The sequence below is a fragment of the Pyrus communis genome, chromosome 11, assembly GCF_041283825.1.
Source record: "Pyrus communis isolate YQ-2024b chromosome 11, ASM4128382v1, whole genome shotgun sequence".
NCBI classification, from domain to species: Eukaryota; Viridiplantae; Streptophyta; class Magnoliopsida; order Rosales; family Rosaceae; genus Pyrus; species Pyrus communis.
The window spans coordinates 5,302,013-5,328,193 of record NC_142575.1 but is presented as its reverse complement, the minus strand read 5'-3'; the positions used below and the strand labels follow the sequence as shown (position 1 = coordinate 5,328,193).

The following is a 26,181-nucleotide window of genomic DNA, read 5'->3' as shown; positions in this document are numbered from 1 at the left end:
ATAATGTGGAACTTTTTCTCCAAGAGTGAAACTGGCGTCGCTGAGGTACAAATTAATTTAGTTTAAATTTTGAATTTCTCGTGAGAGTATAAACAATGAAGTCTATATAATATATGGAAGCTTTTTCTGTTATGTTCTGTTGCCAACTTAATTGATGTAACTGTCTCTATCTAATCTATATAGATCTTATTAATTAATTAGTCAATAACAATATAAAGTGGTATTATAAAGCTAAAATATCATAAAGAAATCAAGTGGTTAATTTCTGTTGAGCTTAATTGTGGCTTGTTGTCTATGTCATTTCCTTGACCTTTAGAGATTTCCATGGTTGGAGAAGCAATCCATCCACTTTTTCGTTTGTTAGCTGGGGTTTGGGTGTACTTTACCCCATACGGCGGTTCACCAAACCAGTGGCTGCTGACCACCTTGCCCTTCAGGTAACAGTAGTGTTTTAGTTGACATGTAAGATATAACTACTTCAAGAAGTTTCTTGGCCTTGAGCTACACGTACATTCTAATATATTTATACGTATAGAGAGCTCCATGCTTAAGTATTAATTCATTAATCTACACCTACCAAACTATAAGCAAAAACGACATGGCAACAGAGACTGAGATCCTCTCTCTTTATAAGTAAGGCTTGGTCGTATAAATTTTATTGTAAGAGAGAGAACTAAAGATCAAGAGCAATAATTAAGAGTCAAAGAGAGAGGGAGAGAGGGAGAGAGAGAGAGAGAGAGAGAGAGAGAGAGAAATAAAGCTCGAGAGAAAATGGCAATGGTGCAGTGGATTCGAGTCGTGCTTCTGGTGGCGTGTTTGTGTTTTCCGGCATCTGTAGAATGTATGGTTCGACATTACAAGTTTAATGTAAGTACACGTTTTCAGTTAATATCTTTTAAATGTTTCGCATCCTGCAGCAAGCTAGGGTTCATTAGTTGCCACCCCATGCAGCAGACATTTATGGTACCAAATATGTTAGCCATACGATTAGGACTTTTCCACATTTTGGTGTCTAGTTGGGGAAGGGGAGGGCTGTCAATAGTTCAGCGGGGCCGATAAAGATGCTAAAACTACAATAGTAAAAGAACACAAACTATTTAACGGGGTTCACTCAAAATTGGACTGCGTCTAGAAAGTGTTCTTTATTAATTTGTAATTTTGTACGTAGGTCACATATTTCAACTGTATACATGGCTTAAGGGTTTTGGAACCATGCAGTACTAGTACTCTTGGTTACTGGGAATTTGCAAGTTGCCAAATCTGCAGCTTAGTATATATGCATATATATATATATATATATATATATATATATATATATATATATATATGTACATAGTATAAATCTGGTGTTTGGTTTTATTGCAAGTTGCCAAATCTGCAGCGCAGTATATATGCATATATATATATATATATATATATATATGTACATAGTATAAATCTGGTGTTTGGTTTTATTTTCTCATTCAAAAGAAGCAATTAATATTAGTTTATTGGTGTCTGTCTTGTAAATTTTATCTTTTGAATTGCTGATAGTCACCGTACCTGTTGATCTCAAATTAAGAATAATATTTTGTATGCATTATCCATACAAAATATAAAACTTACGGCCACTATTAGCAATTCATAATATAAAGCCATAAAGCTGACTAGCTTGCTTGTCTGCATGCATGTTCTTGTCGCTGTTTTTCTTGCTAAATTAATCCTAGCTTAATTAATTGACTAAATATCGAGCTGACTAGCCAACTTACAAAATTGAAATATAATTGTGGACAGTACATCATTAGGCATTCTTCTCTTTCTTGTTCTTGACATTTATATAAACAAAATTTGATTCAGCTCTCACCTCAATGCGGGACATGATATATATACACGTTATACAGGTTTAAATTTGAATCGTTAAATAAATAGAAAAAAATAAAACTAATGATTTCGTCACGACAATTTACTCTTTTGGGAGCCATAAAATTGTCTGCAGTTAAAGTTATAAAACATCTAAGGATTATTTTTTTTTTTAATTTTAAAAAAGACATATATGCGACACCACTTCTTTTACACAACTTTTGACACATGCTTTTGTAGGGCTCACTTTGTACTGTATTTCAAGATCCAAACCGTCTATCTTTTAGCCCTTCCCTAAAAACTCATGTTTACTTAAATCACCCAAATTTGAAATCATATCAATGTTGGATTAAGGAATTAGGGTTTCTTTGTAGAATAATATTTGCCTATTTTCTTCACTACACATGAATGTCTAAATGGTTTTGGATTTGTCGAATTTTTTTCCAATGATAATCTATGAAAGATGTTCTAAAAGATAGACAGTTCGGATCGTTAAAATACATTACAGAGTAAGTCCCACAAAAAATTTGTTAAAAAGTAATGTTATGAGTCCGCTATCTTTAAAAAAAAGTGACAGATAAACAGAAGTGGCTAATGTAACATGTAATATAAACAAGATTAATCAATCTAAAAACCCCAAATCTTTATCAAACAGCAAAGTGGGAGGGTATGGTTGAGAAAGCCACCAACCTTGTGTGAGATTGGGCTGTGTATGCCTAATGCTACCTAGTGTTCCAGTTGGCTTGTTTAAAAACATGTGTGCTAGCGCTACTGTGCTACAATCGTACTAACGACTTCCACTATTAACTGCTACACGTCGTTTTTGTAGGTGGTGCAGAAGAACATCTCAAGATTGTGTTCAAGCAAGCCCATTGTCACTGTCAATGGAAGGTATCCTGGTCCCACCATTTATGCTAGGGAAGATGATACAGTGCTTGTCAAGGTGGTCAACCATGCCAAATACAATGTTAGCATCCATTGGTAATGTCTCAAATTTGTCCCGTTGAATTTATTTTATTGAAGATGCGATTAGTAATATGGTTAGTAAGTATATGAAAATGTCGTAATATTGTTTCCTGTTGATGGAAAGGCACGGGATCCGACAACTTCGGACGGGCTGGGCCGATGGGCCGGCATACATAACCCAATGTCCTATTCAACCGGGCCAACAATATCTATACAACTTCACCATCACTGGGCAAAGGGGCACACTTTGGTGGCACGCACACATCCTCTGGCTCAGGGCTACAATCCATGGTGCCTTGGTCGTCTTACCCAAGCTCGGTGTCCCGTATCCATTTCCTGCACCCCAAAAGGAAGTGGTTGTAATTTTGGGTGAGTCCAAGATCACTACCCTCATATTTCCAGAATCTATATTCTTTGTTCGAATCTTCCTCCCCTACTATCGCTTAGTATAAAAAATAAAAAATAAAAAATAAAAAAACAAAAAAAAATTATTTGGAAAGAGTCTTTTTCCTTATGATTGTTATAATTTAACTTGCAGGTGAATGGTGGAAATCAGATACGGAACGTGTCATCAGACAGGCTTTGAAATCTGGCTTAGCCCCAAATGTCTCTGATGCTCACACAATCAATGGTCATACAGGGCCGATCTCAACTTGTCAATCACAAGGTAAATATTAGCGCATCTCATTAACTGATCACGTGATGTGATAGTTAATGTGTATTTATTACGTAGATTATATAGATATTATGATCAATTATTTTAATTCATACATAAACTCACATTATCTTTACAGTTTTGCTCGGTTTCTAATCATCAAATTTATAAATGATGTATATCCAGGAGGAATAAAATTACCAGTAAGACCTGGGAAGACATACATGCTAAGAATCATCAATGCTGCACTAAACGAAGAGCTCTTCTTTAAGATTGCTAACCACAAATTAACAGTAGTTGAAGTGGATGCTGTGTACACAAAACCTTTCAAAACCGACACCATTCTCATAGCTCCGGGGCAAACAACAAATGTTCTTGTATCAACAAACCATGGCTCAGGAAAATACTTGGTTGCAGCCTCACCATTCATGGACAATCCGACCATCGTCGTGGACAACAAGACCGCCACCGCTACATTGCACTACATAGGCACCCTCGAAAGCACGACGACTATTCTCACATTCCCACCTCCTCAGAATGCCACACTTGTGGCAACAAATTTTACAAACTCCCTCAGAAGTCTAAACTCAATCCAGTTTCCAGCTAGGGTTCCATTGAAAATTGACCACTCCCTTTTGTTCACTGTTGGTTTAGGGCTTCACACTTGTGCTTCATGTGCCAATGGTAATAGGGTGGTGGCAGATATCAACAATGTCACATTTGTGATGCCTAAAATTGGACTTCTTCAAGCACATTTCTTCAACATAAGTGGAGTTTTTACCGATGATTTTCCCGGAAACCCTCTGAATCCTTATAATTACACCGGGACACAGCCAACGAATTTGCAGACCAAGAAGGGGACTAGGCTTTATAGACTTGCTTACAACACCACAGTGCAACTTGTGTTGCAAGGCACTGGGATGCTTGCCCCTGAAACCCATCCAGTTCATCTTCATGGGTTTAATTTCTTTGAGGTTGGGAGGGGACTGGGGAATTTCAACCCGAAGACAGATCCCAAAAGATTCAACCTTGTTGATCCTGTTGAGAGGAACACAATTGGAGTGCCATCTAATGGATGGACTGCTATCAGATTCAGGGCTGATAATCCAGGTATCTCTTCCTTAATTATGTGTTTAGTTTGTGTTAGAAAAATAATTGGAAGATGATAATTTCATATTACTTCTCGAGTGGCAAAGAACCAGATTTAAACTAACATATTGCACTCCAGAAATAAATAAACAAAAACAATTTCAAAGCTCAAACTGGTTAAAAGCATTTATCCTTCTTAGTCTGATTCCCCTACTCCAATATTGTAAAAACAAACATAAATTATAATCAACAGAAAAAATTAAAGCATGAATAAAGCTGTCGGAGGTAACTAGATACGTGAAATGAGCATAATTAGAAGACAACATATAAGATTTCACATCAGTAGTATGGATTAATAGTCTAATAACATAACGTAGAAGACTTTATCCAGTAGAATATTTTCAATAAAACCATCCCCTTTGTTTTTGTATGCAGGGGTTTGGTTTATGCATTGCCATCTTGAAGTGCACACAACATGGGGGTTGAAGATGGCATTTGTGGTGGACAATGGCAAAGGTCCAAATGAATCTGTTCTTCCACCTCCAAGTGACCTTCCTAAGTGCTAGTTAATTACGTCTAAACAACATTTCCACCACAAATTGTTGCCAATTCAATTCTCAATACTCATAGCAATAACAAAGAACAAGCAAAGAGGGCTAAAATTCTGAGATAGGAAGAATTCTTTGGAGCAAGCTAAAGGAAGCTGCTGCTGCATGTTGAATAAAACTTGTTCTAAGACTAGGTCTCTTCTTCTTTTCTTTTTTTTTCTTTTTTTGGGGGTTATTTTTTGTCCTGAGACTTTATGTAAGTGTTCCTATACTGCTAATGGAAACAATAAAGATGGCATGTTCTATTTTGGAGTGTGATTGGATTTTAGAAGCTTTTAGGGTGAATTTTTTTGTAAAATATATCCTTTAAGAACTTCATTTTTGAGTTAAAGAGAAAGTAGAGATGTTGGGTTCGTTTGGAAGTTCTTTTAAAATGACTGAAAGCTCTTTTAGTAAAAAAAAAATTTGAAACTAATCTTTAATAAAAACGCAAATGAATCCTGAAAAGGCACTTAAAGTCTCAACTCTGTGTCTGGTGTACTGTAAATTATAAAGTAACTTACCATAAGGCAAGTTTTTGGTGTAATCGGGGTTTGGGGATGTAACACTTTCTCTCGGTTTCTTTTATTACATGACATGACTAAGTCATATGATGAAAAAGATAGAGATAGAAAGATAACAAAATCTATTCTGCTAAAGTGTCGGTGATAAGCCTAAAAAGATCAATTCTTACCCAAAAAGGAAATGAAGTTGTTATTAACACTCCAAAAATCTTATTCTACACTCTTCACAAGTGTATTTTTCTTTCTAATTATAGAATTTTAGAGTGCAAAATGAGATTTTTAAATTGTCAATAACAATTTCCAAAAGAAAAAGAGAAAAAAACCTATATTTGCATTTTGCACCAATTGTTGTTAAGAGTGAACCATGTCATTCTTGGCCCAGTTGTTACTAACAAATAAGCCCAGCATGTGATGACATCAAGAAGTTCGTGTCTGGGCTTCGCTGGCAAATGGCTCACATTGAAAGCATTTCACAAAAATGGTTGTTGTAACGATGCGAGTTAGATTAGTTAGTTAGGAGAAGAACACGCATGTTTGAATATTTTTCATGTAAATTAGAATAATTCAATAATTATTGTCTTTTTTTTTTTTTAACAAACATTAGTATTTACACTAAGGGGTGACAGAGGTTGGCTTAGTTTTACAATGAGCTAATAATAATATGATTTAAATTCGCCTTTGACGAGAATCAAACCTAAGACTTCTCACTTACAAGTGAAGAGGAATATCACTAGAATGTAGTACTAAGTGACAATAAATATTGTCTTCTTAAAATAAGTCATTTTTATCAACAAAATAGTTGACTCAGACCTAAAATCTTTTAAATTATTATATAGAAATACAACTTGATTAAGAGCTAGTTCGTCGCATCAATTTCTTACATTGCCAAAAAAAATAAAAAAAAGGATTCAAATTGCATATGGTACAACCAATTTCTTATATAAATAGAGTTTGGGAATTATTATTTCTTTGTTTTAATGGTAAAAGTATTATTCCTTTGTTGTTATTGTATTTAAATAGGGCTAGTACTTCAGACAAAAGAAATTAATTAAAAATATATATACATTAAATTCTAAAGAGAGAAATGCTGAGAAGACTCTTTCTTGTATGGGATTCGTTGGCAAATGTATCACATTGAAATCATTTCACAAAACGATTGTTGTACGGATGCGAATTAGACTAGTTAGTTAAGAGCAAAACACTTATGTTCGAATATTTTTCCATGTAAATTAGGATAATTGCAGTATAAATTGTCTTCTTAGAAAAAACCACTTTTAACATTTCTCTCAATGGAAATTTTTTATTGTGACCGGAATACAAGTGGTATACTACGTGTTTTTATATAAGTGATGAAAATTTTTATTTTTAAATTATTAATTTGTTAACACACATATTTTATTATTTATATAATAACACATGATATAACATTTCATGTACTGATCATACTGAAAAATTTCTTGAGACGAAGAGCACATGATGCGCATGCAAGCCAAAGAAGTCGCAATATGTCTGACTTTTTTACTTTTATTTGGGGGGGGGGGGAAGGATCCTCGTGGAATTATTTTTCTGGAGATGCTAGGGATTCCATGATTTTGATCGTTCATAATATATCGTGCGGTCTGTTTTTATTTAATACTATTTATATTTAATTTTAAATTTTAAATTTTGAAATAATTTATGACTACATAATATACGATGAACAATCATAATCACGTAATTCCTAAGATTTCAGAAAAAGAATCCGACGAGGATCCTTTTCCAAAGTGGGGGGCAACACTTTGAAAAGGGAATCTTTCCTTTAATGGTAACAAATTCATGTTGGTGGCCCTACCTGCCCCAAAACCCCTATTTAATTCAATTATTGGGCTGTACCTTTTCTTTACTAGTTTTTTTTTAATAGTTTTTATTTATTTATTTATTTATTTATTTTCATTCATATACAATTTTCCATCATTTTCAAGTTGCATTAGCCAATTTAGAAGGACTCCAAATTGAAGAGGTGTTAGGGCAATTAGAAATACTTGAATTTTGGTAAATCTAAATAGAATAATTATTCTTTCTATTTTTCGTTTCAAGCTACTTGACTTTATTTTTCGTTTCTATTTTTTTCTTTCTATCTTGTGATACACTTAGATTAAATGCTCACTGAAAAAAAAACTTGGAAATTTAGATACATTTTTTATTTGAAGGGGTAGCTGACATCTTTCATTATTAATGGTATTATTGGTATAAAAAAATTGTTATTATTGGTATTAAATTGGACAATATTTTAACAAGTAGAAACAAGTCTCCAATTGTTTTTGTGTTGTTTCCTGCTCCCCACGCTTTGCCTGCATGCGCACAGGAGCAGCCTCCCATATGCATATATGCGGAGAACCCAACTTGTGAAAATGATATACTAACAAAGGTTTAATATATAAATAAAACCTTAATGGTGAATGCTATCCCACCACACACACACACACACACACACACACTTATTAAGAATCTTAAGGCCATATTTCCAATGTAAGATCACAGGTAAGAAACAGATAATGGAAATATTTTTTGTTCACCGCCTCTTAAGCAGTTGTGAGCATTACCAATGCATTGATTGTCATTAGATGAGTATAAAACTTGAACTTTCTTACAAAAAAATTGTGAACATTGTTTTAATCATAATCTTGCGTCCATTGAGTTTTATGGGCTAAACTCCCCGTTGCATTTGTTGGTCAATACTAGATTGTGTAAGTGGTTAAGTTAAAATATTATCGTGTTGAACCAATCACTAATGGATCGTTGAACCGCTTCTTTGAAATCTGAACAAGTTAATAGCGTTTACTTAAGCACACTTGTAATTTTTTTTATTTTTTTTTCTTTCTAGAAAATAGATGTTGGTTCTAGTTGAATTATTTGTTGAAGAAAGGAATTATTTATCATGGCTACATATTGGAACCTTTTCTGTTCATTATTGTATACGTCATTATTGTTAGGTATGGTGTAGCTTCTATCTAATTGTAACCTTCGTATCGACATGCATTTTGATATGAAAAACTTGTCACGTACATTGGCTATGTGTATTTTTAATTGTTAGCAATAAAACTCATTCCTATTATTGGGTTTTATTTTATTTTATTTTTAATTTTTTAATTTTAATTTTTTAGAATTTCTTGATTTATAACGTTCATATTATTTTGACAGACACTTTTTTAAGCTTTTTAGCTAAATCTATTGTTTCAATAGACTATACATAAGAAAATCCAAGAAAACAAACGATACGTTAGTTAACTTGTCTTAATTATTATTTTTTAGTTTCACTTTATCCTATGAAATTTGTTTTGCTCCAACTGGCCCTCTAAAACACGTATATGTGTCTCACTTTATTCTTTGTTGTTATCTCTGATCATACCCTTGATGTGACACTCACGTGGCAAAAAACATAGAACATTTTCGCTTAAGAGAAAAATAAGAAATTAGTTTCAAAGGCAATAAGTCCAATCCAATTCATTTTGAAAATCGAGAATCCATCCCTCCATCAAAACAAACACATGATTGTATCGTCTAATTGGTTAAAAAAATAATTGGTCAATTTTTTTTTAACCAATTATATTATATAACATTTAATATATCAAATCATGTTATTTTTTAGGAGATTATATTTCACACATCTCAAATTATTTATTCTACTTCCTTTTAATTTTTTTAATATTTTTCTATCAAATGTTAGTAGTATGTAAAAAATTTAAAAAAATGTAGAAGAAGTAATTTAAAATATATGAATACAATATCTTTATTTTTTTCGACATATTGAGAAATATCTCTAAACAAATGATGACACAAGTCTTATGCGAGGGCAAGTGTGAGACAGCGACCTTGGCTCATTGATAGCCACGTGGCCCTATTGATTAAAAATTGCGAGATTCGAGGTACTCTTAAAGGATGATGGTGGGCCCCTACACCAGCGAACAATACAACATGTTTTCCACCAATGAAAAACATGTGCACGTGGCAACAAAGGCATCTCCGTCCTTGGGCTACTCTATTTACACAAGATAGTCCAAGCCCAATCTCAAAGTTAATCACGGCCCAAGTAATTAGACATGTGTAACAAACATTTTTATATATTGAATATTAGGTGCCAAGGAGAATTATGACTAGTTTGGAAGTACTTTTATATTGTTGAAAACGGTTTTAGTGAAAATATTAATTGAACCCACCATTTTTAGTAAAAATGCAAGTGGATTATAAAGAAGCATGTTTGCAAAAAACAAATATTTTCTTTAAAATCGCTTTCAATTAATTGAAAAACACTTTCAAACGAACTTATGTACGACGACTTATTAGTTATAATGATCTTAAATTTGAAGGCTCCAAATGTACAACGACATATTTTTTTGGGTTAAACATGTAAGATATTTATATGGAGAAAATGTGTACAGGGTTCTTGTCACGTGGTAATGTAGAGTAGCAAAATAATTTGGAAATGTGTTTATATTTGGTGATCAATTTTTTTTTGGACGATCGTTCACGTGTTTGTGCGGTAAATATTAACGGATGATTAATGCAAAGTCTACTTCGAGACCCAAATCTATTAATGGTTAGTTTCTTTACGCAAACATAAAAAACTCCAATGATTCAAATTTACTTTGGACACTCGTTGATATGCACATAAGTAACTGTTAGTTATTGGTTAATCTTTATTCGCCAACGATTAATAATCCGTCACATATGTTGATTGTGGCCTGAAATCAAACATAATAGTTCATGTTCAAAGTCGTAATGTACAATCTGAAAAGATCTTATGTTGTCAAACAGTATGCATGAAAACATCTTCAAATGATTGTACTTTATTATTCTAGTACGATATGTCACATAATATTACAGTTTAATAATATTTTTCTGCACTTATAAGTATAGATCTTAGATTCTAATCTCATGAACAATGAGATTAAAACTAATTTATTTCTCTTACTTCTTAATCGTTGTAGTGAAAGAAATTCTAAATCAATCAACGGTCGAGAGTTATCTAGATAATTAAAACCTTGGAAAGAGATTAATGGTTGAACTAAAACCACATCAAACTTTAACGATCTAAATTGCATATTTTTCAACTTGCACTTATAAGTATTGGTTTAGTACTGAAATGCTTTTATAAAAAGTGAGTATCAAAAAAAGTTAAGCTAAAAAAAGTGTTTGGTAAACACTTAAAAACAACGCTTATTTTCATAGTTTTGGATAAAAAAAATTGAAAACGTGAAGCAGCAAAAATGAATTTATTCTCACATCACAACAGAAACTGTTTTTTTTTCAAAGCAACGCAAAATAATATCAAACCAGCCTTACATCTTTCTTGCAAAGGTGGTAGACATAGCGGTGGAGCGGTTGGTCACATCTGCAGGGGACCGCCTGGTTGTATTGGTTGTATTACAGAGCAACAACAGCACAAAGAACTAACTGCATACATAACGCGTGCCCCCACGCTCCAATAGATTAGTTCTGTTTTCTGGTGTTAAAGGCTACAGAAATGAGAGTGAAAGGCACGCGCGTTCAAGAGAGTAGATATTACATCATTTTTAACATTTGAGAGACGAAGGAAAGAATAAGTGAGCCTAGAGGGCGGTGGCGGTTGGCTAAATTATCAGAAGGAAACCAGCAACACTCGGGTCCACGATTTGTATTCCTACGTGGTTCCAGCTCATTGGCGGACGCAGCTCCTTGAGATCATAACTTTTGCAATGATAAAGGAGGCTGACCAATTAGCCCGGAGGAAAACCACATGAGGCCCCCCCCCCCCACTCCCTCAAGTTGCAACTGTACAAAGAGTTTGAAAAGGATTTTTTATCTCAGCAGTGGAAATTGGCTTAGTTAGTAACCCCATCCTCACTTGTGTGTCGCTTAACTAAAGTTTGAGTCTATCAGCCGTTCTTGTTGATATGCGATACATAAATTTTTTTGTAAATTCATATCGATAGGAGATTGCAATCACGTGCAAGTCTTTCCGATTCAAAATTGTAGGTATACCTTAGCGCTTGTAGTGAAAGTAATCAATCTCCCTCTAAATTTTCTGTTATCAAAAAATGAAAAAAAAAATTGACAATTTTATCAAATTTCAATTAATCATGCATTAGAATTCCTTACAGTTATTCTATATCATTTAGAGTAAACATATATGTCTTTTTAAAATTTGATTAAAGTGTTTTAACCAATAATCACCCCTATTTTTTAAAATTAAAATAATTTTTGAATTTATCATTTTATCTGCATTATGCATTTTTACTTATTTAGTGAAGTGTAATTAAACTATATTTTCTCTTCTTCCAAATATGTTTTTTTTTTATCATAGGTTTTTTTTTTTTTTTTTTGTTATGCAAACATTTAATATTATTTCTTTTTCCAAATGGTTTTTTCTTTTTTCAAATAGTTGGTGATCAACATGAGAGCTCCGTGTAATTTTTTTGTGAAATTATAATTTTTTTGCTGTTTTTTTAAGTATAATTGTTGACGAATTATTGTTACGTACAATACATTACGTAATATGTTTTTTTTATCACAGTTTTTTTTTTGTTATGCAAACATTTAATATTATTTCTTTTTCCAAATGGATTTTTAATTTTCAAATAGTTGGTGATCAACATAAAAGCTCCGTGTAATTTTTTCAATTTTTTTGTGAAATTATATATTTTTTTGGCTGTTTTTTTAATTATAATTGTTGACGAATTATTATTAGGTACAATACATTATGTATATATTATCTGCAGGTACGTTTGAATTTAAAAAATCATTAATTGGTACGTTTATTTACAATTTTGGTACGTTTGATTTGATACATATTGTTAATATTGGTACATTATTTTTATTTTGGTAAGTTTTATTTTGTACACATTGTGTATTGGTACATTTATATTATTCTCAATCCTATTTTCTCTTAACGTATTAAAACAAAAACTTATTTCGGTACGTTTGATTTTGGGGGATTTAAAAATATTTTAAACTATTTTGGAAAGAAAATATTTTAAATTGTAGATAATTATTGCTAAATTGTAGCATTATTGTGAAAATAAACTAAATCTAACCAACTTTTTTTTTTTACAATTATCTCTAATGGAGGAGAGTGTAATCAAAATGTTAGATTATAGGAAATTTATTACAATATAATGTGCATATAGCATCAAAATTATGACAAAAAAAAAAAGTTTAATCAAATCGCTAAAAGACATGGATGTTTGATTTAAAAAATTCAAAACTCATGCGCCTATATATCAAAAGATTTTTTTTTTTTCTTTTTTTTCAAAAGAATAAAAAAGTCTTGCTCTTAAGGTTGGTTTTGAAGAAGCGATTGGGATTAAATTGGCTGCTTTTGTTGACATCCAGCATGATGGAAAATTCGTTAGGGCTGTAAGACAATGTCATTTTTCACGAGAATATTGTGGAGTCTGATAAGACCTAAATACAAGGGTCGCGTGCTTTTTGCGAAGGACTTGCCTATAATTTTTGTATGCTATGGTCACATTCCAAACAAATAACGGAATTTCGTGTTTTACTTTCAAAGATACGATACTAGCCTACATGCTAGTGGTGAGTCCAATAGGCAAACATGATTTTCCTAGCCATTTAGAGTATTCTCCACTAGTTGGTGGAAGGCAAGAAAAAAGGTAACAATATTGCCCTCCAACTCCAACCCAAGAAACCTTCCCCACAGTCCAATAAGCAAAGGCAAGTGGTGGTCAACCGCTGCCAGCCCAATTGCCCAACCTTCTCAAGCCCGGCCTACGGCTTTCGGGTAAGCTGACGTCAGTGCACAATTTTTTTTAATTTTTTTTCTGTCAGGCACGTGTAACACAACCACCCAAAAAAGAGAGCGGTCGACAAAAATTGCAACGGTGAGCCCTGCTGTTGCATAAATTAGACCAATAGGATCCTCTTCAGATTCTTTTGGTGAGGATCTTGGGGATCCGTAAATCGTGTCCGTTCATCGTATATCGTGTGGTCAGTTTTTGTCAAGTACCATTTATGTTTATTTTTAAATAAAAATATTTAAAATGATTTCTGACCACACGATATACGATGAACAGACATGATTCACAGATCTCCTAGATCCTCACAAAGAGGATCCGGCAAGGATTCGGACTCGAAATCAGAGACCTTTCCAACAGCTAGCTAACATGGCGCTTTGTGGACTGTTGGATTTCCAACGGTTAGTTGATGGACCATTGGATTTCCAACAGTAAAACAAATTAAAAATAATACCGTTGAGACATCTGGCACAATATGGTGCCTTTGATTTCAAATCAATTTGAAAATCAACGGCAACAATTAATCCAAAGTTAAAAAATAAAAATAAAAATCAGAAAAATCGAAACAAATTATAAAAAAAAATATGGAAAATGAAAAAAATTAGAATTTTTTATATTGTTGTTCTATAAATACTCAATTTTCTTCTTCAGTTCTCCATCACAACTCAATATTCATTTTTACTACACTCTTCCATATTTGTTTTCCACTTTCAAATTTAAGGCACATCCAGATCGAGCAATCTCTGTCGAGTAGGTATAAACATCTACATAAAGATTTGAAAGCTTGGGAATAAGCCATTGAAAAGGCGGAAGGAGTTTATGCTAGTGGCACTAAGGGCATCTCTATAAAAATCTGAAAGCTTGGGAATAAGCTATTTGACATTTGTAGCAGAAGATAAGGAAATTCCACACACTCCAAGAGAAGACGAACCGAACCACACTGATTTTATCTCCTAGGTTATGCTATGCTTTTGCCTTGTATTTGGAATCATTCATTAGAATTAAACACTCGTTTAAATGTCAAAGCTTAAAAAAAAAAAAAAAAAAAAAATTGTGAATAGTACTTGCCTGCACCCTTGTTGTTACCCTTGTCAAACTGGTGGAGTTGCATAAGGGTAAGTACTATTCAAAGTGAATAGTAAGGGCAACTTACATGTGCTTGCCCTTGCTCAAAGGGAATGAGCAAAGAAGTAGGCAATTATAGCACTCTCCCAAGAAAGAACATACCAAATAGATTCCTATAACACAATTTTGCTAATTTAATTTGCACACTCCCCTAGTAATGTTTTAAGAATTCTCAACAAAAGGGTCACCTTCTGCTCTCACAAAATAGTATTAAAGTTGTGTTTCTAAAAATGTGCCAAACAGTTTTATCAAAGTTTTCTTGCAATAGACAAGTTATTACAGGGTGAACTTCCATCAATCATCATCAGTTGCCAACCCATTGTTTCCTCACAACTCAAAATTAAGAAGGAAATTTGACCTTCAAACCAATAAAAAAACCCAAAAAACAGAGTGAGTGTGTATTTATAATAAGAGGGAACTTTTTCATAATTTGAAGGATCTACAATCACCTTACCCTCCAATCACAGCTACCCACCTTCATACTCTCTCTCCTCACCCCCCACCCCCACCACCCACCACCCCCCACCCCCAACAAAAACAAAAAAAACACTCTCTCATGATCTTATAAAGCTTTGCTTTTATCTGAGCTCCCTATCGTTTTCTTTTTCCATTCATAGCTCAAACACTACACTTTAGTTTTTTCTTTCTTCTCTTTTCTTTGTTGCTGAGAGGGCCTCAGAGAAAAAAGGAAGAAAGAAGAAACCTTTCCCTACTTTTCCTTCTCACTCCTACTCTAAAATTCAGAGCCCCTCTCACTCCACTCCCCAATTGGGTTTTCTCCATTCTCTTCAGTTTCTGTCTTTTCTGATTGGGGTGTGTTAGAATTGGAAGAAGAAGAAGAAAAAAACAAGAACTTGCAGATACAAGTGAGCTTTCCTCTTTTTAAATCCTGCTCAAGATTCCAACTTCCATTTTCTGAAAACGGTTTCAGTTTGGTTCTCTGTCTATGATCTTTGAAGCTTCCATGGGTTCAGATCCCATTAGGGCTTCTGGGGTTTTTGGATTTGGAGCAAGTTAAACTAATTTGGTTTTCAAGATTTCGTTTTCGATTTTGAAAAGTTGGGTTCTTTTCTGGATTCCTCAGAGAAAAGGTATTCTGATTCCCTTCAGAATGCCCCTTGATTTAACACTCATTGCACCACTCTGAAATCTCCACCTCTCTCTCTCTCCCTGCATTTCCTCTTAAGGGTTCTCCTTCTCTTGCTCTGTTTCTCCAAATTCTTTGAGTTTTTCGTTATGTTAGTGTGAATTGGAGCTCTTTAATTCGATCGTATGAAGTTTGAGATGGAGATTCTGTCCCCTTCGTCCTACTCTTCGACTTCGAATTGGCTTGTCGAAGAGAGCAAGAGCGCGAGATGGACTTCGGCGGAGAACAAAATGTTCGAAAACGCCCTGGCGGTGTACGACAGGGACACGCCTGACCGGTGGCACCAGGTGGCCGCGATGATACCGGGGAAGACGGTGAGAGACGTGAAGAAGCAGTACGAGGAATTGGAAGCTGATGTTGGCCAGATAGAAGCAGGGTTAGTTCCGATTCCGGGATACAGCACCTCTCCATTCACATTGGAGTGGGTGAACAGACATGGCGGCTATGAGGGGTTCAAACAGCAGGCTTGCGGGATTGGTGGCAAGAGATCTTCGCTGAATCGCCCTTCAGATCACGAAAGAAAGAAGGGGGTTCCGTGGACTGAGGAAGAACACAAGTAAGTTTTCCAATGTACATTTAATATAAAACATTTTGATCTGCTGAAATAAATTGGATTGAAGTTTTAACTTTTTCGAGTATATGATCAACAAAAAAGCGCGAAATTTCGGTATAAGTTTGGTATTGCCTATGAAGCGCTGCTAAGATGTCGAAATTTCTGATGAAAATTATATCGGTCGAGAATTTTTTACAGCAATTTGTTTTTCAGACATTGTTTTGACATGATATTTTGATGATTCTGCACAGGCTGTTCCTAATGGGGCTGAAGAAGTATGGCAAGGGGGACTGGAGGAACATCTCGCGGAATTTTGTGGTGACACGAACACCTACTCAGGTGGCTAGTCACGCACAGAAATACTTCATCAGGCAGATTTCCGGGGGCAAGGATAAGCGAAGAGCCAGCATCCATGACATAACAACTGTCAATCTCAACGACGTGAGAACTCCGTCTCCAGACAACAAAAGTCCTCTCTCTCCAGAGCTGCCTCCGCATCCGAATTCTGCTGCCACCGCAAGGGTTCCATTTCAGTGGCATCCGCCGCAAGGCGGTGGAGTAAACATGGGTTTTAATCAAGGGCATGGAAATATGTTCATGTCTTCCCATCCTTATGGCATTAGTTCGTATGGACTAAAAATGCAGGGGCAGGACCTGCTCAAAGGTGCTGCTAATAATTCGTACTATGGACCGCAAAATTTGAGTTTCCAGATGCAATCCTCGCAGCACTACCCGCACGGATGATCTAGCAGCGGCAGCTCTCCTGTCCTCAATCCTCTGCAGCTTCACATGCCATCATATGGTCTTTTAGTTCATTAGTTTAGCTTGATCTGAGCTCTATTTTCATGGTTTAATGTAAATATGTTATTCAGAACTTTGAGTTAGCCAAGCAGTATTTGAGGGGAACAGGATCCAGGTTTTTTCTTGGAATTTCAAATTATGAAAGTTGAAGCATCTCAAACCCTATGGATTTGATGTTCTTGCCCCACTCTGGATTTCATATTCTGTTATGTGATAAGGTAGTGGTGAATTATTGCAGAAGGCATCTAAAAGATGAACAAGAGCATGAATGAGAGAGAGAGAGAGGGAGATTGATTATACTTTCTGGAATCCGGTTTGCGAGAAAAACTTAGGAAGGGCAATTTGATCAGCACCACGTGAGTCAAACAGTCTCAAAGGGACGAGGCCGAGGCCCACATCGAATCCCACATAGGTTATACTTCCAATGTACACCGGTCTTTTGTGAGAGTGGCCGAATCAACTTACCGATTAGGTTGCCTTACTGAATATTTTCTCCTGGCTTAAGGATCTTAAAGCAAGATGCTAAGCTGAACGGTTTGACTGTTCTTTATCTGAGACCTTAAAAATGGTTCCTCTAGTGAAGAATGGAATGCAGGAGGGTATCTATACATCAGATCAGATAGCATCTCAGTGAAGATAAAGCATCTTTAATCAAATAGTGAAAGCATAATTAGTACGTCTTAGCATCTCACCTGCATATTAATTATGAATCTTATGACCAGGATTAGTTACTAATCATGATTAACTTAATACACACGGGGATCTTCCAAGCTTTTGGTTTTCTCTACCCTTTGAATTTTAGTCAAATGTCTAGTACTTCTATTTTTGCCACAAAGGCTCAAACTTTGCCACTTAACAGAATACGGGAAAAATTAAAATTGCTGAAAAATCTATGAGCATCTCACATCGTGCTTTGTCTGCTTGGAATAATTTAGAAAGAATGATTCTCGCTTACTCATTTTCTCCTTTTGCACAATTTCGTTTATTTTTTCCATTGATTCTCCTTTGAGTTATGCAATCAAATAATCTATGAGCATCTCACATTGTGCTTTATCTGTTCGGGGAAGAAAAGACATTGCGGAAATCACTTCCCTAATCTAAATCTTCCCTAACTAGTCTTTAGACTATGCAGTCAGACTAGTTGCTTTCCACCAGGAAAAAACAAAAGGTAAAGAAAGGCACTGGATGCTGGGTTTTGAATTCAAATAGACCAAGTCATAGAGCACTTATGTTTGGAATTCGATGGTATTTGGTAAGTAAGACTGCCTACTTTTAACTCCTTTTAGACTGTCTCACTACTTTGGTTCAAAAAATGGGCAAGTTGACTAGCCAACACCTTCAAAGTCGCAAAAACTTTGATTAAATGCTGACTCTTCCCTGCACTAACTCAAGCATCTTATGCTTCTTCAATCACTTTTATGGCATTGTTTCTATGAGATACTCTTCTAATTAGGAAAGAAGATCCCCTTCTAGTAGTCTAGGAGTGACGATTAATAATTTAATTAAGCTCGAAAAATACTCAACTCGTTTCAGGGAAGGATTTTTTTTATTTATTTATTTTTACAAACAAATAACAGTTTGAAACGTGAATATAAACTTTTCTTTTTAATAAGTCAGTTTATTATATGTATCAGCTGATAACTTACTATTATTGATGAATGACTCATTAATTGAAAGGAACCAATATTAGTGGTCCATTATATAATAATATGCAGCACAGAACAGGATACAGAACAGATTTGGTCTGGTAAGTTTCTATAAATTTGTGGTTCATGTTTTCAGTGCTGGATTTGGAATTTTGACGATGGTGGTTTTGTGATTCCAAGTGTACGGCACCTAACAACTAAATAATCTTAAAAGAGATTTAATTGTTCTCTAATCAGGTCTTAGACTAAACTTGTGATCATGATACATATTTTGGAGACAAGTTAAGTAGCCTTTTATTGGCAGAAAGATTTCTTTACCCTTTTTTCTGAGTCTGTATTATTATTATAATTTCATACACACATACACACATGCATACGATGACGAATAATTTGTGACACCATTTTTTTAACAAATTTTTTTTTACTCGATTTTGTATAGTTCACTTCATAATTTGAGATTCTCTTTTGATGGGGATAAATGACTTGTATATATTTCCTTTTTGACTTTCTTCTTTTATTTATTTGGAAGAAGAATCTTGCTTCTAATTAAGTACTACTTTGAACTAGTGATATGCAATGCCATATAGTAAGACAACCTAGCAATTATTACCTACTATTTAGCTGCATAAAGTTCAATGACAGTACAACCATATTTTGGAAGATGAGTATGCATCGCACGTGCAAAATATGAGTGTAGTAGAGATGATAATACTTCGTTGAATGTGTGTCCACATAAGAAATGATAGAATTAAGAATGAGGATATCTGAGGTAAAGTAAAAGTGACTACAATTAAAGATAAAATAAGAGATGATCGGTTAAGGTGGTTTGGACATGTGAACAGAAGACCTGCAGATACTCCGGTTAGAAAATGTGATTATGGAGATAGGGGCTCATGAAAAAAGGGATGGAGGAAGACTTTAGAAGACTTGGAAAGAGATTTTAAGAAAAGAAATGGAGCACTTAGAGCTAATGGAACATTTGGTGCAAAACCAAATGTAATGACGGTATAGGATTCATACAATCAACCCCAATTAGTAGGATAAAACTTTGTTGTCATTGTATTCTTAGAATGAGGGAGTATTCAATAAGGCTGCCGCACTACTACGGTACAATGGCAGAGCAGGGGGTTTGGGACACGTTCATTGGTTGAGAGTTAAAATATCGATGACGGGTCACGTGATCTGGACGCTCGTATTGAAGTTTTTTGTCCCACGCAACAAGGTTTTTGTGGACTAATTTCCTCATTGGACTAATGATCCATAACTATACAAAGGTAATGTCATGGCATGGATGTTTGCCACCCAAACCCAAAAAGATCAACTTGTTAGGTGATACTATTTTCCTACCCTTGTGAACCCATGAATTGATCGAACTCATTCCTATCTGGTGTAGGGTTCCAGTCCGTAACATTCACCCGTAATCGAACATGAAACATTTGCTCTTCATCGTTGAACACCCTGCCTATCCATGTGTGATCTCTCAACAGATTTCTAGTATCGATCTGCACATCATATAGTAGACATTCCGAAGTGTTGCTTTTCTCCAACAAATGGTCAAAGAAAAAGGATGAGAGAATTGAGGGAGAGAAAACAAGAAAAACTAAAAACAACTTCAAGGTATTTACTACGTGAAACTTCAACTTTATATGAAAGGATACAGTTAAACAAAATGGCAAAACAATAAACAAATGGCTCTAGTTGCACTGTGCTGTTTTTCATTTGTTCCATTTTCGAGATAGGCATACTAGGGTTAAACCCTAGTGGCAGGGCAAAATCTTGGGTGTAACAGGAAATATACCATTTCTATCTTACTTATTGTGTGATCGTGCCAAATATATTTTTCTTGGTCAATGAGATACTGTTCTACTCAATCCTGCGTATGAAGTAAAGAATCCAAACCAACATGGGCAATATAGTCATTGACAATTGGGTTTCTCCACAGTAAAATGACAAACTAATCACCATCTTTTTCCGACCCTTTCTGCAACTTGGAGAGGAAAGCACCCTATACCACTTTATTCCTAGTTTGATTAACATCTCAAAAACTAATTCTAACCACATACATATAGTATCTCACTATCCGTACTTCTACTTTCGGCCATCTTGTTTTCTCTCCATTTTCTCAGCTTATATTCCGATTCTTCTCTCTCAAATTGCTAGTAGCTAAAATGCACTCCAGAATTCCCTATGGGCCCTAGGTCCGGTTTTTTGCTACAGTAAAACGGGATCCCTGGTAAGAAAGGGCTAGATATTCATATATCAAAAGAAAAGATATGAGAGGACTTTTTGTAGGGTTTGATTCTCTATGATGCTTCACTTCAGTGGCCCCCCGGAGATATCTGGGAATAATCTCTTGTGGGGGACATATTTCTACATATCAAAGTAAAGAATATTGAAGGTCGGAAAGCAGAAGATGCATCATATCTGAACAACATTAGTTAATGTAATCACAGATTAAACGGTTTCATTTCCGTGTGAGTAATAAGAATCGGAGAAACAGTTGAATAGATTAAAGAGTAGAAGTTGAGGCATACCTGGACAAGAAAAACAGGATAATAGATAAAGACATACCATTGTCAATAATATCAGTTGGGATCCGAAGCTTAAGTTGGGATATATGAGACTGGAAACCTTGTCCTTCTATCTCTTTATTGTAATGAACCGAATTTCAAATTGACATTGTACATTGATCTGATAGTATGACTTGTATCCGCCCTAAGAAAACATCCCAGAGTCAACCCTTCATGCCAGCTGACTATAATGACAAGGAACAAGCGGCACGGTAATAAGGTAACATAAGAAAAGAATAGGATAAATTCATACATTCAATTAAGTATAGAGACATTTGACATCTAGGTGGAAATTATTCCTGAACGGTTGTTCTGCTCAAATAGACTCAGGAAACTCAGCCCTAGAGTTTGGTAATGAGGTGATTTTGAAAAAAGTGATTATCAAAAATGTTGCCGTGAGTGATTTAAAAAAGGGCATGTATATATATTGTAAATATTAGGAATCCTTTATTAGGAGGGATATGTGTGTCCTTTATTGTTTCCTTATAGAACAAGGATTGTATCTTGTATCTATTTTCCTCTATGCAATACAATAAAAAATCAAGCCGTAAAATTCAATTTGGCATCAGAACCAACCGTAACCCTAGGACTCCCACTGTGTCGCTGCTATCGTGAAACCAGGGAAAAAAAAAAAGGATCCAGCAGTCTGTGGTCTCTGCTGCATCCCTGCAGCAAATCAAGATTGTCCATAATTCAACAAAGATTGCTGTCGTAGGGGAACAGAAATCACTGTAGTTTTTTTTTTCTTTCAGTGGTGTCGTTGCATCCCTGCAACAAATTTGTTCGTGTGCTGTGTACGTGTGTGTGGTGTGTATCGTGAACAATGGCGAGTGACCAGGGAGAGGCGGTGCTGAAATTGGAAGGTAGGGCATCTGGCTCTACTCATAGGTCAATTGTTAATCCCGTGGTTAGTCAAAGTGATGCTTCAAACGTACCAAATATTGTAAAACTCAATAGATCAAATTACCTTCTTTGGTCCAAAGTATTAGATATGCATATTGCTAGGCGTGGAAAGAAAGGGTTTGTGACAGAGAGTATTAAGGAACCTCAAAAAGATAGTGCCGAGTATGATGCTTGGGAGACTGGGAATGCAATTGTGAAAGGATGGTTGATTAATTCCATGGATCCGACTATCATGGGTTTTTTCATTCATCTTCGTATTGCTAAAAAGGTGTGGGAAGAAGTTGCCAGGATGTATTATGATGGGTCTGATATCTCTTAGATTTATGAGTTGAAGGTGAAATCATTCTGACTTCGCCAAGAAGGGCAACCTATTGGTGTATACTATGCCAATCTTAAAGCAGTCTGGCAAGAACTCGATCAGAGAAAACCAATTAAGATGGCGTGTGCTTTTGACTTGAAGACACTTTGGGAGGAAGTTCAACTAGACCGCGTGTATGCTTTTTTAGCGGGCATCGATGATGTTTTTGACAAGGTCCGTAGTGATATTTTGAGAACTAAACCTCTACCATCTATGGAGGAAGTGTTTTCAGTAGTTAGGAGCGAAGCTCAACGCCATGTTACTATGATGGGAGGTAGTGCCGCTGTGAACCAAGGAGGAAGTCCCCCCGTGGCTATGGTGACACGGCCTTCTTGTTCTGGCCGACTCTAAGGCAAGTCTTCATCAACTGATTCTCGCCCTTTCACTCGAGAAAATAAAGATGATTTGAAGTGTACTTTTTGTGGGCAAACCCGTCATACGAAAGATACATGTTTCAAAAGCATGGAGTACCTGAATGGTTCCCTGAATTGAAGAAGAAATTACGTGCGAAAGAGCGGGTCTTTAATGGAGCTAGTGGAAAGCATTCCTCTATGGCTGCCGCAACAACTGGATACAAAGATGTTGTGCTTACTCAAGGGGATCCAAGTCAAGCTTTGTTGACCCGGTTCATTCCTAATGAGTCTTCGTCCAATACAGGTACTAATGGACGTGTTCTTTTAGACTCTGGTACTGAACATCATACAGGTTGGATTCTGGACTTTGGAGCAACTGATCATATGACATTCGATAAAAGATTGTTTAAGCATATGACAACGACACATCAAAAATGTGTTGCCACAGCAAATGGCACCACTGCCGTGGTGACTAGGGCCGGCATAGTGGACCTCACGCCATCTCTTTCTCTCCACCACTGTTTGCTTGTTCCGTTATTGTCTTACCATTTATTATCTATTCCCCAAGTTATTGAGCAATTGGATTGTGTTGTACTTATGTATCCATTTTTCTGTTTGCTTCAGGATATTCAGACCAAGGAGATAATTAGGCGTGGCACTAAGAGAGAGGGGTTGTACTAAATGGATGATGTCGTTCCTTGCAGAGCTAATGCAGTTCGAGCATCCCGTACTAGTAATTTGCAAGAAGTTTGGTTGTTACATCGTCGGTTAGGACATGTTTCTTTTGGTTATTTAAGGTGTATGTTGCCTAGTATGTTTCATGAAATAAAGGAATCAGACTTACATTGTGAAGTATGTATTCTTGCTAAGAGCCATCATGCTTCGTTTCCTTCTAGTATGAATAAAAGATTGCTTCCGTTTGAGCTTGTCCATTCAAATATTTGGGGGCATTCGCTCGTTACTATAGTTTTAGGAGTTAAGTGGTTTGTTACGTTTGTGGATGATTGCACTCGTATGACATGGGTGTATTTGTTGAAACATAAAAGTGATGTAAGTACCATTATTCGGTCTTTCTCTCAAATGGTGGCTGTTCAATATTCCTCTGTTATTAAAGTTCTTCGTACTGATAATGGGAGAGAATATGTTAACTCTGCGCTCTCTAATTTTTTTCGTGACCAAGGAATCTTCCATGAGACCACTTGCTTGTACACCCCACAACAAAATGGGGTGGCTGAGAGGAAAAATCGACATATTTTGGAAACGGCTCGTGCATTGCTTATTGGTGGGTCGGTGCCCTAGAGTTTTTGGCCCGACCCCATCACCTATGCCGTGTATGTTATCAATCGCATGCCATCCCGGGTTGTAGAATTTCGTACTCTACTCCAATTTTTGACGGAGCTTGTTCCAGTTGTTTCCACCAATACTCTCACTCCTCAAGTATTTGGATGCTTGGCTTATGTTCATATTCACAAGATTCATCGTAGTAAATTGGATCCTTGTGCTCTTCGGTGTGTCTTTGTGGGTTTTGCTTCCACCAAAAAGGTTACAAGTGTTACCACCCTGCCACTCGTCACATGTATATCACCATGGATATGACCTTTTTCTAAGTCTGAATATTTTTATACTCCCATATCACCACCCTGCGATCACAAGGGGGAGAGTTATAATTGTGATCTTGATGGTGATTTCGAATGGTTGGATGTACAAGAGGCAAGGTCTTCAAGTGAAGTGCATGGTGTGCCGAATGATGCAGGTGATGATACTCGGTCTCCTCATGCCGAGCCTGTTGTGAGTAGACAACATGTTCTCACCAAACCTGCTCCAAATATTCTGCAGCTTTTTGCCGAGGAAGAAATTGCCAATCCGTGTGTTGGTGCTGTCGAAGGGGAGTGCACTGATGATCAGCCCACTATGGCCGCATCTTCCCCCTCTCTCTAGTTCAACGGTGCCGTTGTCCAATGCATCTTCTCTGGATATCCCTGAGGTAAGCAGTAGTGATACTCATGTAAATAATGATATTATAAGTACATATAAATTGCCACCAAGGCAAAATCGTGGTGTACCTCCTGACAGGTTCTCTCCAGAAGGAAAAGTGAAGTATCCTATAGCCAATTATGTGTCTTGTAAAAACCTTTCATCCAAACGTCAAGCGTGGGTACATAATGTGGATTCCATTTCGGTACCAACTTGGGTAGAAGACGCTTTGAAGAGTTGAGAATGGACTGAAGCGATGGATGAAGAGATGATGGCATTGCAAAAGAATAAAACATAGGAAGTGGTTGACCTGCCGAAAGGAAAAAAACCAGTTGGGTGTCGATGGGTGTTTACAATTAAATACAAGGCTGATGGATCACTTGACAGTTATAAAGCAAGGTTGGTGGCGAAAGGGTACACTCAAACATACGAAGTTGATTACCAGGAAACTTTCTCTCCCGTGGCTAAGATGAATACGGTACAAGTCCTTATCTCACTAGCTGCAAATTTGAATTGGCCATTGAAACAATTTGATGTAAAAAATATGTTCCTTCATGGACATCTAGAGGAAGAAGTGTACATGGATTTCCTTCTAGGGTATGGCAACAAAGGAAAAATAGGAGTGTGCCGATTGCGGAAGTCCCTTTATGGGCTTAAGTAGTCACTACGGGCATGGTTTGGGAGGTTCACTCAGGCCATAAGAAAGAATGGGTATTATCAGAGTCATTCTGATCATACTTTGTTTGTGAAGCGGAGAAACGGTAAAGTAATAGCCTTGATTATTTATGTAGATGATATGATAATAACAGGTGATGATTCAGATGAAATTATCAAACTGGAGAAGAACCTTTCTGCTAAGTTTGAGATGAAGAGTTTAGGTGACTTAAAGTATTTTCTTGGTGTTGAAGTTGCTCGTTCATCCAAAGGTATTTTCTTGTCTCAACAAAAATATGTTTTGGATTTATTGAAGGAAACATGTATGCTTGGGTGTAAACCCGTGGATACTCCCATTGTGGAGAAACATTACTTGGGGGTTTACCCGGATCAAGAACCAGTGGATAAAGGTAGATATCAAAGACTGGTAGGAAGACTAATTTATTTAGCTCATACCCGTCCGGATATAGCCTATGCAGTAAGTGTGGTGAGTCAATTTATGCACTCGCCAAGTGTGGATCATATGACAACTGTTATGTGGATTTTAGCTTATTTGAAGTCAGCTCCAAGAAAAGGAATTTTGTATAAAAATTCTGTTCATCTGAGGATTGAGGGATTTACTGATGCTGATTGGGCAGGTGATGTGACTGATAGACGCTCTACTT

At 35.9% G+C, this 26,181-nt stretch overlaps 2 protein-coding genes across 2 annotated transcripts; both read left to right on the top strand.

Moving 5' to 3' along the window:
* The first annotated feature begins 498 nt into the window (after positions 1 to 498).
* Positions 499 to 5,402, top strand: LOC137743365 (laccase-4). Its single transcript, XM_068483248.2, has 6 exons — positions 499 to 867; positions 2,669 to 2,820; positions 2,930 to 3,174; positions 3,344 to 3,472; positions 3,647 to 4,570; positions 4,985 to 5,402. Exons 1-6 carry the CDS (start codon positions 772 to 774, stop codon positions 5,113 to 5,115), a joined length of 1,677 nt encoding a protein of 558 aa, XP_068339349.2. The 5' UTR covers positions 499 to 771; the 3' UTR covers positions 5,116 to 5,402.
* Positions 5,403 to 14,959: 9,557 nt separating this feature from the next.
* LOC137742355 (transcription factor DIVARICATA) lies at positions 14,960 to 17,245 on the top strand. The gene is made up of 2 exons (XM_068482205.2): positions 14,960 to 16,260; positions 16,509 to 17,245. The coding sequence occupies exons 1-2, from the start codon at positions 15,830 to 15,832 to the stop codon at positions 16,999 to 17,001; spliced, it is 924 nt and encodes a 307-aa protein (XP_068338306.2). The 5' UTR covers positions 14,960 to 15,829; the 3' UTR covers positions 17,002 to 17,245.
* The last annotated feature ends 8,936 nt before the right edge of the window (positions 17,246 to 26,181 follow it).